At 35.4% G+C, this 23,840-nt stretch overlaps 4 protein-coding genes across 6 annotated transcripts; 1 reads left to right on the top strand and 3 right to left on the bottom strand.

Moving 5' to 3' along the window:
• Nucleotides 1-280: 280 nt before the first annotated feature.
• Nucleotides 281-5,099, bottom strand: LOC102624715 (probable amidase At4g34880). Of its 3 annotated transcripts, XM_052432382.1 has the most exons (6): nt 4,079-4,374; nt 3,045-3,784; nt 1,785-1,999; nt 1,358-1,600; nt 1,072-1,270; nt 281-825 (listed from the first exon to the last, which is right to left on the bottom strand). In XM_052432382.1, exons 2-6 carry the CDS (start codon nt 3,084-3,086, stop codon nt 451-453), a joined length of 1,074 nt encoding a protein of 357 aa, XP_052288342.1. In that variant the 5' UTR covers nt 3,087-3,784; nt 4,079-4,374; the 3' UTR covers nt 281-450. The 3 variants fall into 3 exon arrangements, with proteins under 3 accessions (XP_052288342.1, XP_006487427.2, XP_024957820.2); XM_006487364.4 differs by lacking the exons at nt 3,045-3,784; nt 4,079-4,374 and adding an exon at nt 4,514-5,099; XM_025102052.2 differs by lacking the exon at nt 4,079-4,374 and having other exon boundaries at nt 3,045-3,854.
• A 994-nt stretch (nt 5,100-6,093) lies between these two features.
• LOC102624442 (protodermal factor 1) lies at nt 6,094-8,568 on the bottom strand. Its single transcript, XM_006487363.4, has 3 exons — nt 8,239-8,568; nt 7,160-7,739; nt 6,094-6,627 (listed from the first exon to the last, which is right to left on the bottom strand). Exons 1-3 carry the CDS (start codon nt 8,387-8,389, stop codon nt 6,276-6,278), a joined length of 1,083 nt encoding a protein of 360 aa, XP_006487426.2. The 5' UTR covers nt 8,390-8,568; the 3' UTR covers nt 6,094-6,275.
• A 1,952-nt stretch (nt 8,569-10,520) lies between these two features.
• Nucleotides 10,521-12,452, top strand: LOC112498338 (protein FAR1-RELATED SEQUENCE 5-like). The gene is made up of 4 exons (XM_052432612.1): nt 10,521-11,169; nt 11,236-11,495; nt 11,853-12,031; nt 12,188-12,452. Exons 1-4 carry the CDS (start codon nt 10,521-10,523, stop codon nt 12,450-12,452), a joined length of 1,353 nt encoding a protein of 450 aa, XP_052288572.1.
• Nucleotides 12,453-18,673: 6,221 nt separating this feature from the next.
• On the bottom strand, nt 18,674-21,926 carry LOC102624160 (eukaryotic translation initiation factor 4B3). Its single transcript, XM_006487362.4, has 2 exons — nt 20,655-21,926; nt 18,674-19,130 (listed from the first exon to the last, which is right to left on the bottom strand). The coding sequence occupies exons 1-2, from the start codon at nt 21,728-21,730 to the stop codon at nt 19,046-19,048; spliced, it is 1,161 nt and encodes a 386-aa protein (XP_006487425.2). The 5' UTR covers nt 21,731-21,926; the 3' UTR covers nt 18,674-19,045.
• Between the last annotated feature and the right edge of the window lie 1,914 nt (nt 21,927-23,840).

Genomic DNA, 23,840 nt, shown 5'->3' with positions numbered 1-23,840 from the left:
AGCCAGGAAGTGTAGCAGTACTCAACTTATTATTGTATTTCTTTCTAAACATTTCCTTCAAAGAAAATGAAAGGGAATCTATGTTTTCCATTTTTCTCTTGGGACCAGATACTACTAATGACAATGCAGACAGCTCAAGAAACTATATTCCAATTTTGTTCGTGGAGTAGTTATCTGAATCTTTCGATCGAACATGTAACAACAATGACTTATAGCCAGCACAGAAAGCTAAAAGTAAGTATGAATTCACTTGCGATTGAAAGGTAGTTTGCTAATAATATGATGAACTCGAATTTGAATTAGTATTAGTCAGGTCCCTACTGTTTGTTGAAACACCAATAGGGTCCTTTTAAGTTTGCCAAAAGGCACCAAAACATTTGAGAATTGATTACAAATGGTAGTATCAGCGTCCATAAACAAATGACACAAAAACCATCAAACAGAAGAAAATTATCTTTCGTCAATCCAAAATGGTGTAACGAAAGGAGGCCTCCTTATCATGGTGGCTTGTTCAAAAGCATAAGCAATTTCAATTAGCTTGGGTTCGGTACCTTTTAAACCTCCAAAACATATCCCGAACGGCATCTGATTGCCTTCATATCCTGCCGGAACAGTAATCCCTGGGTAGCCACCAAGAGCCAGCACAGGAATGACACGAGTACCTGGTGTCACCAAGGCATCCAATTCATTTTCTGTCATCAGCTTCTCAATTCCATCTTGCGACAGTTTTTCCATTAACTCAACTGCCTTCCTCTCTTTCTCTCCAAATCCACTTGTCTTCTCTGCAGATATAAAAGTTCCCTGACCGTACTCTTTAGTTTTCTCCTGCATTGCACAAAGCCACAAATCGAAAAAGAACATTTCAATTTACAAGGAAATGCAGTGTCTTTTCTCCATTGAGTCAAATCCATGTCTCAAGAACCTCTTTTTATGCCCAGTGAAAAGTGACATAAAGATGTATGCTCATTCGACAACTGTGGTGCCAAGGATCTACTCGTAAGCCAATTCGCTTTAGTTCATTTTGTTGGGGAAAAAAAGAAATTGACGTTAAACAGAAAATCAGGTGCATACCATATCTGCATTATTTTGATTGAAAGAAATAACGTCAGCAAGTGACCTCACAGGAGAAGAAACAAGCTCTTGCAGGTACTCATTTAGAGCAATCTTGAAACCAGCCAGCATTGCCGTCAGCTCCCCACTTTTACCAGGATTTGATATAACATCAACATTTGCCATTTCTAGATCATCCACTATAGTTGCACCGCTTTGTCTAGAAAATCTCAAAATAGAAACATTAAATATATCAGAGCTGCCTTCAGTAACTGCAAAAACAGCAAAAATTTATTTTATTTGATACCTTAGAGTATTAAGATGATTCTCAAAAGCTGTAATGACAGTAGATCCATTTAGAGCATTTGAAAAGAGATTTCTGACAACCCCTAATCTCTTCCCTTTAAGCCCATTTTCGTTGAGGAATTGCTTATAACCTCCCACAGGAATGTACTTCGCTGCTTCACTTGTTGCTTCATAATCTCTCGAGTCAAAGCCAACAATCACATCAAGCAAATAAACTGCATCAGACACTGTCCTGCTTATGGCTCTGTGATTTCACACCAATGAGGATTTATGATAAAGATCACAATGTAAATATTGTAACTCAAAATACATGCACATATGGAGACGTGTACTGTAGAAAGTGCAAGTTCAAAAAAGAAATAGTAGGTAATTTTTTTGAATGAGCCGAACTCTAAAAAGTCAGCTGTCCATGTTATATAAAACCTCACCCAATGGTATCATGTTGGGGCAAAACTGGAATGACTCCAGCTCGGCTGGTGAGTCCAACAGTTGGTTTCAACCCAACTACAGAGTTATGATCAGCAGGACAGAGGATGGAGCCATGAGTCTCACTTCCAAGCGAAACTGTCACCATATTAGCAGCAACAGAAATAGCTGATCCACTGCTTGAGCCACATGGATCCCCTGATGGAAGGTAAGGATTCTGCAAGTTTTTTATATATATACACAATTTGATCAGTTAAGAGACAGTTAATCACCCATCTTGATTCATTTGATCACTTTCAACTCACAACTTTTCAATAAAACTACAAAATTTAACGAGTGATCATGAAAACTGTTATTAGATTTGTTAAGCGAGAGAACCCTACAAGATTTAGACAAGATGATCAAAACTCATGACAGGACCCTTTCTATGGTTATTTATAATCAAAAAACCTCATTTTAATTACGTTAAGTGTTAAGCTCCGACTCAATTTGTACAAAAGAGTCTCTATTTGAAGAAAGACTTGCATACACTAGACGCACCACCTCAGCGCGGTAGAAATTTGCCATATGGGTAGCAACCCACTATTTTTATTTTATAAAATAAAATCTGAATAATTAACCTGGGTGAGTCCCACAATGGGGTTCACCTAACCAACCCAAACAGCAGGCTACCACTGGTCGGACACACCACCTCAGCATTTAAACCCGACGTATGCAAGTTTTTCACGTCAAATGCTGAGGTGGTGCACCCGACCAATGGTAACCTACCATTTGCGTAGGTTAAGTTGGTTCTGCTGTCCACCCAATATAACTCTAAAGACTTAATTTTGTAAAATAAAACATCAATGGCATCCCATAACCTGCCATATATTGACGGGTTTCAACTGATGAAGCACACGACGTATGCAAGTCTTTCTCCTATTTGACTAAATAATGAACAGTCATCATATCATACTCAAATAGTTTCTTTGGGTAACTTTTAAGGACCTCTTGAGGGTTGGCGTATCAACACTTTGATAGAAAGTATCATCGTAATTACAGGTACCTCCCCTGACGTTTGTACACAGTTAGCTTGAGCATTAGCGGACTGAAAAAAAGTCAAAAATGCTCCTAGCTACAAAAAACAATGACAGCCACAACTTGTTTGATGATGGTAACCATAATTTTCCATCAAATATCACATGAGAGGACTAAAAGTCTAAAACAACCAACGGAAAAAGTAAGATATAAATTAAGAAAATCAATAAAGCTGCCAATATTACTGATTGAATATTTCCAGCAGCAGTGGCTATAAATGCAGCCATTTTGAGGCCAAAAAATCACCATTGCAGCCACTGCTTCTTCAACTTTCTTCTCACAATTTCTTCCCTCATCGAATATTCACATCTTGAAAGCTCAATAATCAGTAAACTACTTCAATAAGACAATAACCAAGCCTTAATTCACTCTTCAATGCATTCAAAATACACAGCAAGCACAACAGAATCAAATACACAAATCCCTGCCAATGAAATATAAGAACAAACAGGAAATTGAACTGAAATGGCTAAGATACTCCTTCCCCATAGCTGTTAGACTATTATCAGATACAGCTGTTTTAAGTATAATAGAAAGACAATGAGCAATTAATGAATCTTAATGCTTGCTTTACTTTCTGGCAGTGGCAGCTTCAAATTCAATAACAGTAAATGAACAATGGTTCATTCATTGTGAATGTAATTGTAAAGCAAGGAACAACTGTTCATCCATTGTGAATGTAATTGTAAAACAAGCAATTTATAAATATTTGGACTTTGGAATTAGAATAATATTCCTTAGCCATTTAAGTTCAAGCTAAAGAAGAAAAGGAAAGAGCCTCTCCTTTCATATAGTTTCAAGCCACAGGCCATGTGAAGAAGGCCGACTGGAAAGTAAGAAAGAATGCTGCTGCCACAGCACAAGTCCACAGCATAACCACAGAACATTCACTCAGACCAGTGCTGACCAACTGGGTAGTGGTACACTGCCATACCAATTTCATGGCAAACAAAAATCAATTTATCATCCCCAGACCAAAGCACCACCGAAGCTACCTTTTTGAGCCCAAAATAACAAGTAAATAAATCAAAGATTCCGCTTCATTGAAGTTTGAAATCAACGAAAACAGGGGGAAAAAAAAAAAAAAACCAATTTTGTTTACGTTCAACATAACTCATCCAGCAGCTCCGAGACTTTTTTTTAATTTTTATTCTTAGTCATCACAACCAAAAAACAGTGATTGTAACATGCAAGGGGTTTTTTTTTTTCGAAGACTAACCATTTTTGGGTTCCAATTCCAGTGGTCTCTGACGCCGGCTGCCGGAAAAATTCGCTCGACGGCACTCTCGTGCCACCACCATAGCTTGTCTTGTTCACACTTATAGCCTAAAATTACTTTAAGGCAGCAGAGCTTTTATGTTTACAAAAGCTCCTTCATACCTTCTCAAGCTTGAAAATGGCTGTGGGTTTCGTTTGATGAGAGAGAAAACGGAGATCCGCTTCATTTCAGATAGATTGATTTCCAGAAAAATAGCCTTTACATTTTGGGATTTGTTTTTAATTTACTTTGATTTTTATTTACGAAATTATTAATTTACATGTACAACGGCAGGGGAGGTTACGGTAATTACAGTGATACCTACCGTCAAAGTGTCAATATGCTAAATGTGAGGGGAGGTCCCTGAAATTTATCAAATGAAAAATGATCACTGACCTTGGCTTGTCCAGCTCTAGCACACCAGCCATTAGGAATCTTGCCTAGAGCCCGAAAAGAGTACCACTCGGTGAGACTAGCCTTTCCCAAGATCACAGCCCCGGCGTCTCTCAGCCTCTCAACAACAGTGGCATCACGGGGGACCACTGACCCCACCAACGCATAAGACCCAGCACTCGTATTCAACTTATCTTTTGTTGCAAACGTGTCCTTCAGCAGCACCGGGATCCCGTGCAGCTCCCCTAAGAATCTACGGCCCTGATTTCTCTTCCTCGCCAAATCAGCCTTCTCCGCTTGACTTCTCGCATCTGGGTTCACTTCTATCACGCTTCGAAGCCGAGGGTTCAAAGTTTCGATCTGGGTTATGTAGAATTCCACGAGTTGCGTTGACGTGAGTTTGTTTTGGTCAAAGGCCGTTTGGATTTCGTCTATTGTCGCTTCTATGATTGTGAATTGATCTTGGCCGTTGATTGGGATGAATAATAACAATGTTAAGACGGTGGTGATCGAGAACGAAATGGAAGTTGCTGCATTGATCGCCGTTCCCATTAACATTTTATTTTTGGTCAACGTGGCTATGAGCACAACTAGTTAGGAGTTATGATGGTTATGAAGCTTATAAATAAATCATATTTTTATTTTTATTCCCCACAGAAAAAGTAACCGACCACCTTTTGAATTGACAACAAAATTTAACATCCCACAGATTGTTTAAGCTCAAAATTAAGGATTTGATCCTCTCCTAATTTAATTTTTTTCAAACATTTTAATATAGTTATGACACATGTTAACTATAACATTATAGGGATTAGATTTATTTATTTATATTTTTCCTCTTAATAATAACGTAAATAATATTTTTTTAAATAAAAATCTAACTGCAAAAAAAGAATCTCAATTTATATAAACTCCGATCTTCTTCTATACTATCTTCAAAGCTAGCAACTCCAACCCATTATCCACATTTGTAATATAAATCAAACATAAAATTTCATTATAGCCTCAATATTTTTTTTCAAACTTTCTGTCAGATTTACAAATTTCAAATTAAAAATATTTTGGATTGCTCAACTTTATTCGTCATCACTGCAAAACTAGTAAATCTTTTATGACCGAAGAAGATAATGTTCGATTTATATATATTGATTTTTTTTTTATTTAACCTTTGTCTTTAGAGAGAAAATTAGTGGAGAAGAAGAAGAAGCTTTTCTTTGAATTTCATTGATCTAAAACCATTAAATAAATCACAATAAAATCTTAAATCATTTGATCATAAAACACTTTTTTGCTCTTTATTTTATTTTATTTTTTTTTTGTCTAGAAATATATCAAACATCCAAGAAGTAAAATTTTATGTGATGATAAAAATGGCAAAACTTAATGTGAAAAGTAATTTATAATTATGGAAGCAAAAAATTATTTGTTTTATTACCCAATAAAAAGAAAAGTAAAAAATGAATGAATATCAACCATTCAATATCATAGTTGATATGTGTAATAATCTTATTAAAAGTTTATGAAAAAATAGATTAGATCCAAATCCCAATTAAATGTATTTTTATTCATGAACACACACCAGGTAATATAACTGAATCTCAATCATTAATCATGACAGTAAAAATTGTTCAATATTCAACACATGCATATATAGAGCGTTGTAGCTAATTAACATCAAGAACAAATATCACATAAAAATAATATGGCTGTGTAGGCATGAATAATATATAAGCAAGGTTGAGCAGATAGCTAGCATTGGATCCGATCACTTGCAAGGAGTGAATTTGCAGGTGACATTGCCAGAGCCGGAATTCGCCCTCATGAACCGAAAAGCAGTAAGAAGTGCACTCCGAGGGGAGCCCATTAGTGCATAATTCATATGCGTGACAACACTTACTGAATTGTAAGGGAACTGAAGGCTATTATAGGAGTTGAGAAGAGCTGTTGTTGCTTCCCTTAGGAGAGTCCTGTAGAGATCCCCTCTCCCTTGCAGCCCTTGCCACAATGTCACGTCCGTCCCGTATCGCCTTGCGCCAAGTGGTCCGAAAGCAACTGCTACTTTGGTATCTTGGTTCAGTGCCCTCCAGTAGCATTTGTACTCGGGCATTGCCCAGCTCCTGGGAAGAGCACAAAATGTCATGTTCAGTAGCACATGCGTGGTTGGCAAAATGTTATTATTCTGAGGTTCCTTACTGTAACATAATTAAGATTTAGCCATATGATTCTAATAAGCCAGCTACCCAACTTGAAGCTCTAAAGTATTCTACAAGATATTTATGAGACAACACAAGATCTTCTTGTGAACCTCCATTTGATTTATTGATGTCTACAAATTCAGTCTATTCCAGTTGTATGGCCTTTTTGGTTCTAACATGTAAACTCATGCCCATACTTTTATCTAGTACGTGAATCACATGTATAGTCACTTTAGCTAGAACAATTTCAGAGCTCAATTATGTTTTACATGAATATGCTTTCTAAAATAAAGCATGCTAGCCCCACTTGTCAGCTTGCAGGTGCATTCACACTTGCGAAGCAAAATCCCAGTTCTGTAAGCATAAAGCTTACTTGGCCAAAATGGATTCCATATTTAGTTGGAATTTGATGAATCAGGCTAATGATTATAGGAAATAAAAAGTTGGTACTTACTGATGTGGACATGCCGTTGCCTCCACAAACGGCATTGGTGGCATTGGAGGCAAATGGGGCAATGGTGGCAAAGGTGGGAATCGAGGCAATGGCGGCAAAGGTGGGAATCGAGGCAATGGTGGCAAAGGTGGGAATCGAGGCATTGGTGGAAGCCTGAAAGGCGGAGGACATATCGGCCGTGTGACAGGTGCCGGAGGTGTTGACGGTGTGACAGGTGCCGGAGGTGTTGACGGTGTGACAGGTGCTGGAGGTGTTGTAGGTGTGGCTGGTGGAGATACCGGGTTAGCCGACTTTGGGCAAAATGACATGGGCTGAGCAGGCTGAGTGAGCAAAGAATCCACAAAATATATTTCCATATCAAACACACTAAACATTAGCCTAAGATTTTGGGCAGGACCAGCAGCTGCACCGCAACCTGTGGACCCTTGTTCGCTGCCTGATGATACCTGAGCAAAACAATTACTCAAGTTTGGGGTGCCATCAAATCGCATCACATAGTTTCCAAACAAATTTGTTGTCTCCTCCCTCGACATTGTGGTTTGGCCATTGCTATCAGCACAGGTGACCCTCACTTTCATTCCTGTGAAAACCAAATGAATTTTTTAGTTTATTTGATGACTCTTCAGACCATGTCCTCCTGTACTGTTCACATGTCACAGTGTCATTAGGGCTTCAAATTAGCGCAATGACAGTATTTAAGCAACTATAAAAGCAAAACATGCTCCAAACAACCATTTCACATTGCTCCAAGGCAAGCTAAAGAATCAAATCAAGCAGTTGTGCAAGTCATGATCACCAAATGAAAATAGTGGAGCATGCTCATGTTATTAAGCATTCAAGATTACACAGGAACTGAAGTGCTCAAAATATTCCAAGTAATTAAATACAGTTTGAAGTAGTAGTTAAATACAATTTGAAGTGAGCTATACGACAAACATAAATGTCACCTCTCACAATAGTACAAGAGGATTGGGGATCGAATCCTACTTACATCAAAGTTACTGTTACGAGAAAATATGTACAAAACTATGGGAAAAAAGAGCAATATATGAATGGAACTTAGTAGTATTAGGTCTCACCATAAATGGGATAATCAAAGAGAGAGATCTGGCCATCTTTGCATTGGTCACAAAAGACAGCGCCACTAACCATAGCATATGCTTGAGCCCCATGAATGGCCGCTGCAGTTATGAGCAATGCAGCAAAGAGAAGCCCGTGTGACCAATCCATGAAACTCGAAAGTTGTTTGCTTTACAGACAACACAAAGCATCAAGTAACTATAAGAACAAAGAGAAAACTTTTTCTTTGTGTGATTGCTCTTGCACTTGTCAGGACGAGTAAATTAATAAGGAGTGGTGTTCTTTCTTTTTGCAACCCTCAACTGCCTCTATTAATGACTGTTTGAAAAATCTGTTTTATGAAAACTAAACTGAACATGAGATAGCACTTCACAGGTTCATTTAACTCTTGCCTTCTTTTGCTGTGCCATTACATGAGTAGTTGGTTCAAGTTTTAATATTTTGACATTTTGTCATTTGAAATTAATTTTCAAGATTCAAGAAGGGAAAGAATGTCATGCCATTTTAATTCATGCAAATTCATGATGAAGCGACTGGCATTAACTTTGGCAGTTAACAACCACACATGTGAAATGGCATTACATATTATGACGGCCATTAATGAATGAAGCTTCTGTATTGGTGAAAAACCAGTAACTTGTAGGAGAAGTCTATGTTACGGCTTCTGTAAGTAACAGCAGCCAATGGGGAACTTCCACGGGTGCTAGAGGAGAGAGAAAGAGGTCCCAAAGCAAGGTGATGTCTGATGGAAATGGGAAAGTTCGAAGCTGTTACTTGCAGCTTCTGCACCGTAGCCATGTCCGTAACTTGTAATGAAATGTTTGTACTATAGTTATGAGAAATAATACGCCATGTCCTTTGGATGAGGTTAATGTGAAAGCTATCTATAAGCTATTTAGGATTCTTCCCAATTGTACGACATCTATCTCTCACTAGGCTGTTATCGTTAAAGTAACAGTTCGGTGCCCGGAATTAATATTGGCATGCCGTGTAAAAGCACTCGTTGAGTACTTTCCTCACCTCAAGATGCGTTTTTCTATAATTCAATCAATTCTTACAAAAAGTAATGCTACGTATCCCCATAATTTGTTTTGAAAGATTCATCGCAAATAAAGTAATATTCATCGTTGACATTTAAAAATATTTAAAAAAATCATTTTAAAAAATTATAAAAAATCGTCCACCACTTAATGAGCATGTGTTTTCTTATTCGAGATGAGTTTTAAAGGATAAGTTTTAAGATATCTAGCATAATATTGATGCTACAAATAGATAATAAGAAAAAAAAAAGTATTATACTGTTTTTACATCCTGTAGCTTCGTAGGTACTAACCGGTTCAACTTATAAAATTATAGAGTTCCGCTATTTAAACTCCACGGCGACAAAGGGACGATAGAAAAATCGGCACGTCAATGTCTGTTGCTTCAACTGCACTCACCATCTTTTGTCTATTACTTTTTTCATTTAAAAAATAAAATAATCAAAAGAAAGAAAAAAAAGTAATGAAAAGAGATTACTTTTTTACAGTCATCTTTAATCTCTCTCCATCTTTCACCTCTCATTTACTCAACGTGAGCTATCTGCATTTATGAAGGAAAAACAAGTTCCGTCTCTGCATCTCGCTTATCACAAGGAAGAAATTAGATCTAGATCTACAAACAGAGGCCTTGATAAAATTGGTACTTATTAATTGGTAAGTTCGTGACTCTCACTACATTCAAATAAAATTTTTGTTGTGTTCTATATATTTAAATGGTTAAAATATTTAATTTAAATTGTAAAAATTCGTAGATTTTTGCTTTCTATATATTTAAATTGTTATGATTTTTTTTTAATTTAAATGGCTGGAAATAATGGAATAAATTATAATAATTTCTTAATGTGTTTTATATATGTTAGGATTTTTTAAATTTAAATGGCTGGAAATAATGAAATAAATTATAACAATTTCTGAATGTGTTTTATATATGTTAGGATTTTTCTTAATTTAAATGGCTGGAAATAATGGAATAAATTATAACAATTTCTAAATGTATTTTATATATGTTAGGATTTTTTTTAATTTAAATTGCTGAAAATAATGGAATAAATTATAACAATTTCCGGATATGTTTTATATATTTAAGTTGTTAGGATTTTATAATTTAAATTGTTGGAGATAATGGAATAAATTATAAAAATTTGTGGATGTGTTTTATATATTTAAATTGTTAGGAATTTTCATTACTGGACAAAATGTTATATAAGTTTCTTAATACAAATGTTAATTATTTTATAGAAATGGAGTATTTGGAAAATGAGCATGCATTTGAAGAGTTGCAAGAAACAAGAGCTAACGATGTAAATGAAATTGTGGAACCGAACAAATGTGAGCCAGCTCTTGGAATGTTATTTGATAATCATGAAGAAATGTTTGCATTTTACAAAGCTTATGGTAAACAAGAGGGGTTTCGTGTGAAGGTTCCAAGTACTAAGAAGGGGACCGATGGAATTGTAAAATATGCGACATTTGCATGTGGGCGTAGCGGCAAGTCAGAAAGTAAATCTTCTAATGCATTGAAGCCGAAACCGAATGTGAAAAATGGTTGTGATGCAAAAATTGGAGGTTGTCTAAATGATGATGAAAAATGGGCTCTTCGAACTTTAAATCTTCAGCACAACCATGGATTGAGTCCAGACAAAGCTAGGTATTTCCCATGCAATCACAGAATTAGTGCAAGCGCTAAAAAGCGAATTGAAATGAATGATTGTGCAGGAGTTAGAATTGCCCAAAATTTCAATTCTATTGTTGTTGGAGCTGGTGGGTATGAAAATGTGTCATTCTTAGAAAAAGATTGTAAAAATTTTGTTGACAAAACAAGGCGATTACAGCTTGAGAAAGGGGATGCTATGACGCTTTTAAAGTACTTCCAGAAAAAGCAAGCAGAATGTAATGGATTTTTTTTTAGCATTGATTTGGATGAAAAGGATTGATTAAAAAATGTGTTTTGGGCAGATTCGCGGAGTAGGGCAGCTTACAAATATTTTGGAGATGTCATCACATTTAACACTACATATCTGACCAATAAGTATGACATGCCATTCGCGCCCTTTGTCGGAGTTAATCACCATGGACAATCTATTTTGTTGGGATGCATATTGATTTCACGCGAGGATACGGAGCCATTTACGTGGTTATTTGAGGTGTGGCTATCATGCATGTCTGATTCTCCTCCCCTTGGTATCATTACAGATCAAGACAGGGCAATGCAAAAGGTAATTGAAAACGTTTTTCCTACTACTAGGCATCGATAGTGTTTATGGCACATAATGAAGAAGGTGCCTGAGAAGTTAGGGGCTTTTAAATAACGTAAAGGTATTATATCTTCCTTACTTTCTGCTGTTTATGATTCATTGAGTTTTGATGCGTTTGAGGAAACTTGGCATTGCATGATTACAGAATATGATTTATGGGATAATGATTGGTTAAATGGTTTGTACGAGAAGAGGCATTGTTGGATCTCATGTTATTTAAAAGGCTATTTTTGGGCAGGAATGTCAGCAACTCAGCGAAGTGAAAATATGAATGCATTTTTTGATGGATTTGTTAATTCAAAAACAAATCTGAAACAGTTTGTAAAGCAATATAAAAATGCATTGAGGAGGAAAGCTAAATTAAAATGGCAAGCAGATGCCAAGTGTTTCAGTAAAAGGACACCATGTGTATCAAGATATAAGATGGAGAGGCAAGTTGAAGAAGTGTACACCATTTCCAAGTTTAAAGAATTTCAAGAAGAATTGACTGCTCTGATGTATTGTGATATCTCGGATTTTGTGGGATCAATATATCAAATAATTGAATCATTTGGGCAAGGTCGGTGAGGCTTCTTTGAGGTTGTTTTTGAAGAAGCTAAGTGTAAAGTTAATTGTATATGTTCAAAATTCCAATTTATGGGGATTCTTTACAGGCATGCCCTTGCAGTGCTGATACGTAACTCAGTTGAATTACTTCCAGAAAGATACATTTTATTAAGGTGGAGGAAAGATGTGAGGAGATGTTATAGTAAGCTGAAAGTTTGTTATGGTTTGCAAAATTTGACCATCCAGCAAGAAAGATATGAAAAAATGTGTAACGCTTTCAGTGAGGTTGCAGACATAGCCTTTGATGATGAAAATAGCTATAAAACGGTGTTGGATTGGATTAAGAAAGCAATGAAGGATCTGCCCAAGTAAATTTGCTGTGAAAGTGTGGGAAAAACTAATACTGGTGGAGCAAGCTGTAGCAGCAACAAACAAATTAACAGTGAGAGTGTGGAAAGAACTGTTATTGGCGAAGTAAGTTGTAGTAGCAACAATGTTCAACTTGCACTTAATGATTCAGTAGTGACACGTTGTAAAGGCCATCCACCTTGCCTAAGGAAATAATCTTCGATTCGTAAGAAATCTGTTCAAAAGAACAAGTCCGCACAAAAAAATAAGGTATGATTAAAAACAAAGATCTATTTTCTAATTAATTTGGTCTTAGTTTAATTGTCTTTAATAATCTTGTAGGATTTACAAAAAAAGGCCCCATCATCTTATCATATGCCTAATGAAATCTCCACACAAGGGAGCAATATAGCCACGGTAAATTTTGTGAATTTTTTCTTTTAAAATTTTCTTTTATTTCGAGGATATGTAATTAAGTATAAGATTGCGCATATGTAGACGCTACAAGAAGGAAGTATTATTTACGAAAATCACAACCAATGCAGCACTATAGGCTGTTATAATGTAAGAATTAAATTATTTAAATTTTAGTTTAAGATTTTTATATGAATTTTACTTATATTTTATTATTTGATTAGGTACCTATGTACCAATCCCAATTCGGTGGAAGCAACATTTATCAGCTATTTCCTTATAATTGGCACACAGTAAGTTGTTGTTTACAAGTCGTTAATGAATACATATATTTTAATATTTTTGTAATGTAATATGATGTTTATTTTTATGTATTATAGCAACTAGTCCCACCGTATACTTCGCAGTTGCATTATTCTTCTCCTTCGATGACTTATCAAGGATCTCAAAGTGAGAATTTCTAACAGTTACTACAGCAGCAGCAGCATAATGAAAATAACAATGATGATACTTAACTTGTATTTTGGCTTTAAATTGTAGTGATGAAATAATGTTGTGTTAAATTGAACTTTAAACTTTTAAAATTATGTTAGATTTGACTTTAAATGTTTGAAATTGTAGTGATGGAATAATGTTTTGTGTTAAATTGAACTTTAAATTTTTGAAATTATGTTAGATTTCTATAGCTGGGACAAATAATCTTCCCTGTTAAGGAGGACTTCATTGTTGTCCACTTGCAATTTGTTTGCTCACACTGTCATGAAGTGATATTGTATATGCACCGATGGTTTTACAGTCAGTGCAAATATTTCCAGCTATGTGAAAGGTAATAATTCTTCCTCTTAAATTTTGTTTTCATACTCATGTCCACGTCGTTAATTGAACTATTCTTTCTGCTTTTATACTTATGTCCATGCCTTTCTTCATGTTTTCAATTCTGTTTAAGTTATCAAATCTAATCATCTTCAATTTATCACTGTTTCAGATTCTTGTATCCTCTTGAAAATGCAAAGCTAATGTGTGATACAATATTAATATAAATTGGAGGCTTTGTTTTCACTAGCAGATAACAGAGGCCATGTGCAAAGAATTAAAATTCACTTAAAGAGCCATGTTGCACAAATGTGTGCAAGGACATAATTTTACAAAATTACTTTTCTTATGTTACAGAATTCATATCTCATATGCATAGGATCTAGAGGAAAACAATTCATACACAACAATCATTTTATTTAAATTATTTAAATTTATACATAACACGGGGTACAATTTCATTTATGCAAAATACATCTAGCAACGATTATCCCTAAAATACAACATACAGTGGATAATATAGGCAGAATAATACAATCATTTCTGCCTTTATCAGTTTGCACAGCTTTGTCGCATGTAGGCACTTCAATTTGCACCCCCTTTTCGAGTGTTTCCACAATAAATTTTGTAGTTTCTAACATATTGGATGTCTCTAGCAATTTTTCATGCCTTTTTATGTAATCATTGTAGGCTATTTCGGCATCCAACAAAGATTTATAAGATTGATAAGAATTCTCTTTGAATCCATTTACTTGTATCTGGCATTCAGGCCAAGAATTGTATATGTCCGGCTTTCGTCCTTTGAAAACAACATAACAGCTTTGAGTATGCATTTGAATTCTACATTGGAAAAATTTAGATAAAATATTATCACAAATAAATATTCTAGACATTTATGCTAAGAAACTCTTAATGATAATATATATTGATATGCAATACAGGGAAGTAAGACTCTGAAATTTTTATGGACTTTGTTGATTTCCCTGCCCTGCACTTACATTGATCTTATGGACTTTCAGTCGGCCATCTCTATTATAACCAAATTTTTATCTAATAATGGCTTCAAACAGTCAATCAAAATAAATGTAATAAGTCACGTAACTTAGGATTGAAATTGAATTGATTATTATGTTCTTCCCAATGTACTCCAATATGATTTTTTTTTTCCAGAAAAAAGTGACTAGTCTTCAACTCTCAATATATTGTATATTAAGAATAGAAATTTATAATTCAACTCTCAATGCATTTTCATATTGCTTTACAAACTATTTCATATTTGTTTTTGAGTTAACAAATCCATCAAAAAATGCATTCATACTTTCACTTCGCTGAATTGTTGACATTCCTGCCCAAAAATAGCCTTTTAAATAGCATGGGACCTAACGATGCCTCTCCTCGTACAAACCATTTAACCAATCATTATCCCATAAATCATATTCTGTAATCATCCAATGACAAGCTTCCTCAAACGCATCAGAACTCAGTGAATCATAAACAGCAGAAAGCATGGAAGATATAATACATTCACGTTCTTTAAAAGCCCCTAACTTCTCATGCACCTTTATATTCTTAATTTATTCGAATTATAAATTTCTATTCTTAATATACAATATATTGAGAGTTGAAGACTAGTCACTTTTTTCTGGAAAAAAAAAAATCATATTAGAGTACATTGGGAAGAACATAATAATCAGTTCAATTTCAATCCTAAGTTACATGACTTATTACATTTATTTTGATTGACTGTTTAAAGCCATTGTTAGATAAAAATTTGGTTATAATAGAGATGGCCGACTGAAAGTCCATAAGATCAATGTAAGTGCAGGGCAGGGAAATCAACAAAGTCCATAAAAATTTCAAAGTCTTACTTCCCTGTATTGCATATCAACATATATTATTATTAGGAGTTTCTTAGCATAAATGTCTAGAATATTTTAAAACATTCACAGTTTATGGAAAAAGAGAGGCGGGACGATGATGCAATGGAAGTTTTTTATCCGAGGTGAAGTGATTCATTAATGGAATGATGATGAGTACAAGTATTCAATTTAAATATGGTGTAGTTCAGAGGCCAAGTCAATACGCAGGAAAGCCGAAAATAAAAAATGCAGAAACTGTGGGATCGATCTGCAATAGAACAATTACAACAACATGCCAAAATGAAACCATTCTATCAACTAAAAACACAGTATGGGATTCCACTAACCACAACGTGCAAGTCAAATTTTCCTGGGGCAGCGAGAGCTGACGACCTACAAAGTCCATTAACATATATGTTCCATAATATATCTTCATGATAGCTAACGACCCACAACGTGCAAATAGGGATGGCATGAAATTCTGGTTATGCAACCCAAGAGGGGGGGTGAATTGGAATTATAAAAATTATTCAATTTGTAAAGAAAAACTTAATGCAAATATTAACCGAATTCAAAGCAATAACAAATAAGTTGATCACAATATAAAAAGATAAGGGAAGAGAGATTCAAACACAGAGATTTTTACGTGGTTCGGCCAACCCCGCCTACGTCTACGTCTCCAAGCTTTTCGGGCTTGAGGATTCCACTAAGCAAGCCTCCAAGGATTCCACTAAGTAAGCCTCCAAGGTTTCAAATGTTTACACTTGACTTACAAGGTGTCAATAACCTTTACAACAAGAGATTATCCCAATCTCTTAACCCAAGTGTATCCCAACACTTACAATCACTCAAAACAAAAGATTACAAATTTGTTTTGCCTCTCACAATATTTAAGATTACAAAATGATACCCAATATGTGAATAGATGAAGCACGAATGTGTTCAAAGCTCTATGAAGATTGTATTCTCGAGTATAAGCTCAATAGTCGTGTTGTGATCAAGTCTTGTTTGAATTTGAATGAGCTTATTTATAGTTGGAGCTGAAAAACTAGCCGTTACAAACTGTCTGCCCGAAAACGGTTCGCCGTTAACCATTAACGGTTAACTGTTTACGCTGGTCAAAAGTTACCGTTGGGCCAAATTTCAAATAAACTGTTTGCCGTTTAAAGTTAACCTTTCGCCGTTAAATTCCAGAGACCTGCAAAATGAACATCAGTTATCCGTTTACATTAAACGGTTAAGGATTTGCATGAAATGACCTATCTGGAAATTATCGGTTAACCGTTTATAATAAACGGTACGCCATTTGTTTCCAGTAACCTGCAAAACAATTTAGCCTTATCTGGTTTTGTTAAACGGTGCCAGAAGAGTACAATCTTCAATTCTGAATTTTATCGGTTAACCGGTTAAATAAACGATTCTCCGTTAAATTCTAGTAACCTTCCCAGCTTTTTGAGTTTTCCGTTTTTCTTAATCGGTTAGAGCTTAGGCAATATGTTGCTCTCTGGTTTTAATCGGTTAACCGTTTGAAAGAAAACGGTTCACCGCTTATTTCCAGAATCACATTTTAAACCAGATTTTGCAGAGAATCATTTTCTAATTTGAAAGTCCATCTTTTCTGAATATGATTGGAATGATTATAAGGCTTTTGTTTATTAAGGAATAGCTCCAACATTTTAATAAAAAATTATTTAAAGTTTGTTATCATCAAAATCAATATTATTAACATATTAATGTAACATGGAAATTATGCCGTAAATTCGCTCAAACCTATTTATCAAAATCCGCCCACTGCGGATAATTTTACGGGTTGCTGACGGATTTAGTATTATAAATTGAAACTCGTACTTGGATGCGGGTGGGTTTGATATGAGCCTAATATCCGGTGGATACCAACATAAATATCCACTAGGCCCGCAATTTTTTTTTTAAATATTGTTAATTTAATTTTAATTGAAAAAATTTAAATCTAAAAATTATATAAAGAAAATAATGCAATTATGCGAAATGCCAAATAACCAAAGTGTTTTTGTATGGATTATTTTTCTTTTAACTTAATGCATAAATTATTTCATTGTTATAATTTTTTTCTTCAGATTATTATTTGAAAAGTATTATTCTTTGAAAAATATTAATTTTAGTCATTATTATAGGCATAATGTCGGATGGGTGCTAATGATGGTAAATGAAATGAAGATCTTTCTTTAAATTTGTGTTGAATGATAATATGAAATATAATTGTTATTTTTAGATACTAGTTTGTGATTTTTTTTTAATGGATTTGTGTATTTTATACTTAAATTTGAGAATTTGTGTTGGATTGATGTTAAAATTTTAATTTTTCATCTACATTGGTTAAATTTAAAATCGAGTATGTTATGTGGAATTTGAGGTTATTATTGTAAATTTATATATTGAACATTTGTGATTTTAAATATACAAACCCACAAAAAATCTGCTATATACCATTAGAGGTTTGGTAATTGTCAAAATCCGCAGCAGTTGAATTTTCTTAAAAAAATTAAAACCCGCTACAAGTTACAGGTGAATTTAGTAATTTAAATTTTGTGTGAGTTTGAATTTGATAATGACAAACTCGCTGCGGACAGTGTCATTACCATCACCACGTGCAAGTCACAATCTTTTCTCTCTTTTTTTTTTTTTAACACAATTATGTTCTTTGATTCATCAAGTATAGTAACCCATCTAGGATAACTGTGCGGATCCTATAATTAATTTGGACATAATTCCCAATAAAATATCTGCATGAACATTTCTAAACAAGAAGGAATTTCTATGCCGATCTCACTACAACCACAGGATGTGGCTGTCTTTATCCTGAAAATTCGTGATAATAAATATGAGATTAAGTCGTGAATTTAAGAAAACCGCCATCTCGTACAAAATACAAGTGATCTAACAACATAATCGAGTGGCTTCATCACAATCCTAATTGCTGCTATCAACAGTTCGCTCTAATCGAAACCAACATTTCTGTTCAACAAGCGCCCGACAAAAGCATCGAAGAGAAACACATACAAATTATCATAACAGTAAAGGAAACGAAAATTATACATCAACCAAAATATATGCAATAATGGAGGGGGGGCGTACAATGCTCAAATAAAACGACAACAATCATTGGTAAAAACCATCAACTAAATAAATATCCCTCGGTTTATTTGATCACCGTTTCAAAACAATAAAGATCCACACTTACATTAGACCTCACCACGAAAATTGCACTCACCCAAAAATAAAAAAACAAGGCACAAAATATCAAGATCGAAGTCAAGAACCAATATCAGCAACAACATAAATAATTCTGATGTTCAACACCCACTACAAAACAAGCCAAATTGGCCAGACTAGTGTAACTCTTTAAGACCTACCAAAATTGTCTAATTAGGACTCCCCACTGTATATTTTTAAGTCATGAAAAGGACAAATAACAGTCTCATTAATCCAACACACTAGACTTTTAACAAATTCAATTGTTCCTTCCCTTGCATTGTGTGTCAATCTCTATGTTCAATTCTCTTCAGTATGTCCATTCTCCAATTTCTCTTCAGTATATCCATTCTCAGATGTATCTTCAGTCCGTCCATTTTCATCACTGGACCAAAAGAAAACATATTAGGTTCAGACAATTGGGAAGTTGTCAATAGCAGCAAACACATAATCAACACCCATAAATATAATTCCATCTAGTTACTCTACATGTACACAACCAAATTGATGTTCGTTCAAATACAAAGAGGTGAACACGGTGATCTAAAAGCTTCAGAACTCAGAAAAATTCAACCACAGAAAAAGATAATCACCGGCCACAAACTGCCAATGAAACAATGCAACTTAAGTGAACATGAAGAGAAAAAGCCAGATGGAGTTGAGAACATTCTAACATCAAAATTGGTTGAAATTACTGCTAAGTCTGTTCATCTGCATTACAAACGCTAAAGCAACATTATGATTACTTTCTAGGATCAAGGAAGTCATGAACTTCTTCTACATTACTAGTAGATATATTAGCTGAACTAGAAATAATTGGGTACTTCCAATATTCTGGAAGCACTTCAATTTAAATAAGGAGTCTTGATTTTAAATAAGGGGAGGATTAAGTTTAAATTGCAGTTGAAACAAATGGATAAAACAGAAAGCTGTATTCCTTATCATAGCCCCAAAAGTAGATGCAGTTCCTCATTTGCTCTTATAGCTTATAAAAACCTATAGGTAAGCAATTAAAACTGAAGAGGTAACATTGTGATTTTGAAGTGGAACAAGTAAAACCAGCCAGGGTGATTAGATTAGTAAATTGCAGGATACATGTTACATTCGCTTTGGTTAAAGTTTTCAGCCAAGAAAAAATGCATACATACCCATCAAAGGAAATAGAATACCAAAATCCAACAGAACACAAAATAACACATTTGAAGGTAAACCAATACAAACAGAAATTTTCATGTTTACAGCCCTTTTCCAAATCACAACGACAGAAATGATTAAAGAGCAAATTCATCATCTTCAAAGCAACTTTGAAAGCATAGAAAGAAGTAGCATACGCACAAACAACATAACGCAGACCACAAATTGAAGATCTCTCTCTCTCTCTCTCTTTTTCTTTTTAATCCTCAAGAACATTTATGTTTATCCTTGTTTTGTAGATGACTTATTCACCCCTAGGATAACTCCTTCCACACCATGCAAGTATACATTCTTTCTTGCAAAGGCATATACTTCAAGCATTCACATCAAAATCAATTGAAAAAAACACAAGTACCATCAAAATGAAATTGCATAAAAGCCATACAAGTAACATCCACAAGGACTTGCAACCAACCCAATGCAACATACTAACTGAGTATGCTGATTGTTCCATGGTTATTGGTAAGACTTTACTGAGAACCTACCAAAGTACTTGCGGTTCCACACAACCTTCTCATAAGTTTTAACCAAACAAAGAACAGCTTTCCAAATAAACACAAGACAAATTGATCACATCCATTTGCAAACAGAAAACCATATCAATATTACATTACCGACAACTCTACCCCATCCATAAACAAAGCATGAAACAAAATATAGCTGCTTGTCATATAAATTTCAATCAAAATGCAAAATAATCAATCAACAAACAAACCTTTGCCCTGTTGCATCGACCGATTCAGGCCCATTCTTTCTCCAACTCCTAGTCTCCGCAAATCCCCCTTGGCCATTACCAAAACCCCTCCTCCCCCCAAACGAGGTCATCTCACTCTTCTCCTCCTTAATTTTCACAGCCTCAAGCTTCTCATCAATCTCCTTCCAATCCTTCCCTTTCTGCGCCAACACCTCCTCCCGAGGCCTTGCCTCCCCAAACGGATTTGCCCCTTTCGGTTTTGCCACCGCATTAACAGTGGGGCTAGCCCCACCACCCTCACTCGCAGCCACAGGCACCGAACGCGGCTGCAATACCAGCCTTGGCCTAGCCCTCAGCGTCAACTCACTGTCATTACCACTTTCCTCTTTCTTTCTCCCCCAATTATCCCTCTCCCCCCTATCCCTCGACAACGAATCAAAACTGCTCTTCCTTTCGAACCCAAATCTGCTACGCGGCGCCATTTCGGTTTTATTGGAAATCCAGCTGTCACTTTCATCAGCTTTCGACTGCGAATCAGAAAAAAACCCTCCACCGCTCCGACCCGTCGGCGTCACCGATTTCTTCGCCGCAGCCCAATTGTCGATCTCGTCAGCGCGCGATGACTGCAATTCTCTATTTGACTCCCTATTTGAAACCCTAGAGGAGCCGCCGCCGCCGCTGCCCCACCGAGAATTCGACGAATCATCACCGTAATTGTTGCTCCCGTACCTGCTATTCGAGCCGTAGTTTTTAAATCCGCCGCCGAGGCGCGAGCGGTCGAGCTCTTCTGCGGAGCGCTGGCGCGGTCCCGTGGGGAGGGTGACGAGTTCGTCGTGGGTCAGGCCCTTCGGCTGGCCCGGCTTAGCCGCTAACGAAGAAGCAGAGTTGAACTCGGCCAACGAAAAGGTCTGGCCTTTGTTCTTCTTCTTCGTTTTGGTGGCGGCTGCGGCTGCGGCGGCGAGGGAAGGAAAATCGGCGATTTCGGCGTTGGTTTGTTTATCATCCTGTTGTTGTTGTTGGAGTTCAGCTTCGTGTTCTTCGGCGTCTAGAGCCCACGCGCCGGGCTTCCCCCACGGAGATGACACTGTTGCCGCCATAAATTTTTTTTTTTTTCTTTTCTTTCTTTCTCTCAAAATTTGCTTGCAATTTTTTTTGCGTTAGCGTTGTTTGGAAGCAAAGAGGGGAAACGGTGGTGTGGTTTATATATTAGGGATAAGAAGATGATCGGACGGTGGAGGATGAGTTTGGGAGATTCCGTGATGACGATGAATGTGAAATGTGATTCCTTTGTGCTATGTGGATTAGGAAAGTTTAAAAGGAGTCATATCTACAGAATCGAATAGATTAGGTGGGCGCGGCACGTTAGTGATGCCTGATTATTGTCTAACAACTCCATCAGATAATTTGTCACGCACCTGATCAAGACTCAGTATCGAATTATTTATATTTTCTAATAAATAATAATTTTTTAAATAAATAAAAATTTTTATAAAAAAAAATTTTTGAACTTTGGAAATAACTTTTTATTAATACAAAAATTTTGTACTTCCCAATTTTATTGCAAGAGATTCATCTCAAACAATGTGACATATATTAAAAAATATTAAATTATTGGTTGTAAAACTAAAAATGTGTATTGATTTATTTTGATTTATAACATAAATAAATCGGTTAGCTTTTATTTATAGATGTGATAAATTAATAAGGGAAAAAAGCTCTTTTCATTCCTAGAGTTTTATGTAATAACATATTTCATCTTAGGATTTTATGTAATAACTTATTTCATCATTACTTTTTAAACAATAACATAAAATATTTTTCCGTTAATTCACCGTTAGTTAAATGTCGTTTGTTAGTAATTCGTTAAGGGTAAAAAAAAGATTTTCTATTAAAGAGAAAATTAGAAAAAAAAAGTTGACATATAACTAAAAATATTTTTTATCTAATCCCATTAAACATTAAATACGGAAAAGATGAAAAAATTCTATTTCAAGCAATTATTTTGCACTTCTCTCTATTTTGGCAGCATGAAAGCCCTATAAATACTAGATCTAAATACTAAAAATAATCACAATTTTCATAAAAGTATACTCTCTGATTGCATTGTGAGTTGACTTGGGTAGACAGTGGTAAGGACTTGTGGAGACAATAACGGTCAAAAAAGAGTGATTGTAAAGCTGAAAATAAATTTAAGAAGCAAATTGAGTTAATATTGTTGTGGTATGTTTATCAAATAATCATTCTTTTATTTCAAATAATGAAATTTCAAAGAAACTTTGATGGTGTTTTCTTGACTTCTTTTTGCTTTTATATCGAGTAGAGGATTTTTTTTTTTCTTTTCTGCTTTCATTCTGAGTAATGATAATTTGGATGTGTGTAAAGGGAAGTATTTGCATTATTCTTATGGGATGGTAATTGTGTTTGTTGATAATGAAATTTGGTTATAAAATTGACCTATTCTTATATAATTATTTTTTGCTTTTTTTCTTTTGCTACAATATCGATGCTTGTTTTATTTGCTGACAACACGGACGGCTTTAGAATGTCGGTAATGTGTTTGATTGGCATGTGCAAATCCAACATGCATCAAATACATGTTTCAGTTAACTTTTGTGGAAAGGAGGTGCAAATGGGTGCTTGTGATCCAGAATGCTCAGTTTGGTGAGCCTTATAAATGATGTGCTGGAAGAGGTTTACAAAAGGCATAAATATGACAATGAAAATTTTCAACTTATTGCCATTATCCCATGGTCCTGTGAAAGGCAGCATTTGAAAATAGATTTGGAGTATATCAATCTTGTGAACCTAATACTAGAGAAGGGGTTTGACTTTTTGAAGCTTGAGATGGATGTTGTAGCCATGGACACACTGTCGCCAGTGAAGAGACGGTTGTTCAATGAGCAAATTAGGTCTCCAACATCCCAACCACCCTTACCCTTGAACATCAACTATCACCTTACATCCCTCAATTAAGCATCCTTGTTTATGATGAGCCTTTTTCCCAAGTCACCCAAGAACATATACAGTAGACTCCAACTATTGAAAAATGTAATAAACAGTCCTGAAATTCGCCATATACTCTACCATCAGCTGGACCATGGGCATGGACTTCTGAATATGATGATGTTCTTACTGATGTTAATAGGATCTTTGAGGCATATGAGAGTGGGTACAAGCACACTGAAGTTCAACCACAGCAAACTAAGC

The sequence above is a fragment of the Citrus sinensis genome, chromosome 8 (assembly GCF_022201045.2).
Source record: "Citrus sinensis cultivar Valencia sweet orange chromosome 8, DVS_A1.0, whole genome shotgun sequence".
NCBI lineage: Eukaryota > Viridiplantae > Streptophyta > Magnoliopsida > Sapindales > Rutaceae > Citrus > Citrus sinensis.
The sequence above is the reverse complement of the archived record's forward strand: the minus strand, read 5'-3'. Positions and strand labels throughout refer to the sequence as shown.

Coding starts and splice junctions, on each gene's coding strand:
- LOC112498338 (XM_052432612.1), top strand. CDS start 10,521: ATGGAGTATTTGGAAAATGAGCATGCATTTGAAGAGTTGCAAGAAACA. Junction 11,170..11,235: donor CCAGAAAAAGCAAGCAGAAT/GTAATGGATTTT, acceptor TGTTTTGGGCAG/ATTCGCGGAGTAGGGCAGCT. Junction 11,496..11,852: donor AAGACAGGGCAATGCAAAAG/GTAATTGAAAAC, acceptor AATCTGAAACAG/TTTGTAAAGCAATATAAAAA.
- LOC102624442 (XM_006487363.4), bottom strand. CDS start 8,389: ATGGATTGGTCACACGGGCTTCTCTTTGCTGCATTGCTCATAACTGCA. Junction 7,740..8,238: donor CTTTGATTATCCCATTTATG/GTGAGACCTAAT, acceptor TGGTTTTCACAG/GAATGAAAGTGAGGGTCACC. Junction 6,628..7,159: donor GCAACGGCATGTCCACATCA/GTAAGTACCAAC, acceptor TGCTCTTCCCAG/GAGCTGGGCAATGCCCGAGT.
- LOC102624160 (XM_006487362.4), bottom strand. CDS start 21,730: ATGGCGGCAACAGTGTCATCTCCGTGGGGGAAGCCCGGCGCGTGGGCT. Junction 19,131..20,654: donor GTCGATGCAACAGGGCAAAG/GTTTGTTTGTTG, acceptor CTTTTGGTCCAG/TGATGAAAATGGACGGACTG.
- LOC102624715 (XM_006487364.4), bottom strand. CDS start 5,068: ATGTTAATGGGAACGGCGATCAATGCAGCAACTTCCATTTCGTTCTCG. Junction 2,000..4,513: donor CTAGAGCTGGACAAGCCAAG/GTCAGTGATCAT, acceptor AAAAACTTGCAG/AATCCTTACCTTCCATCAGG. Junction 1,271..1,357: donor AATCATCTTAATACTCTAAG/GTATCAAATAAA, acceptor GAGATTTTCTAG/ACAAAGCGGTGCAACTATAG.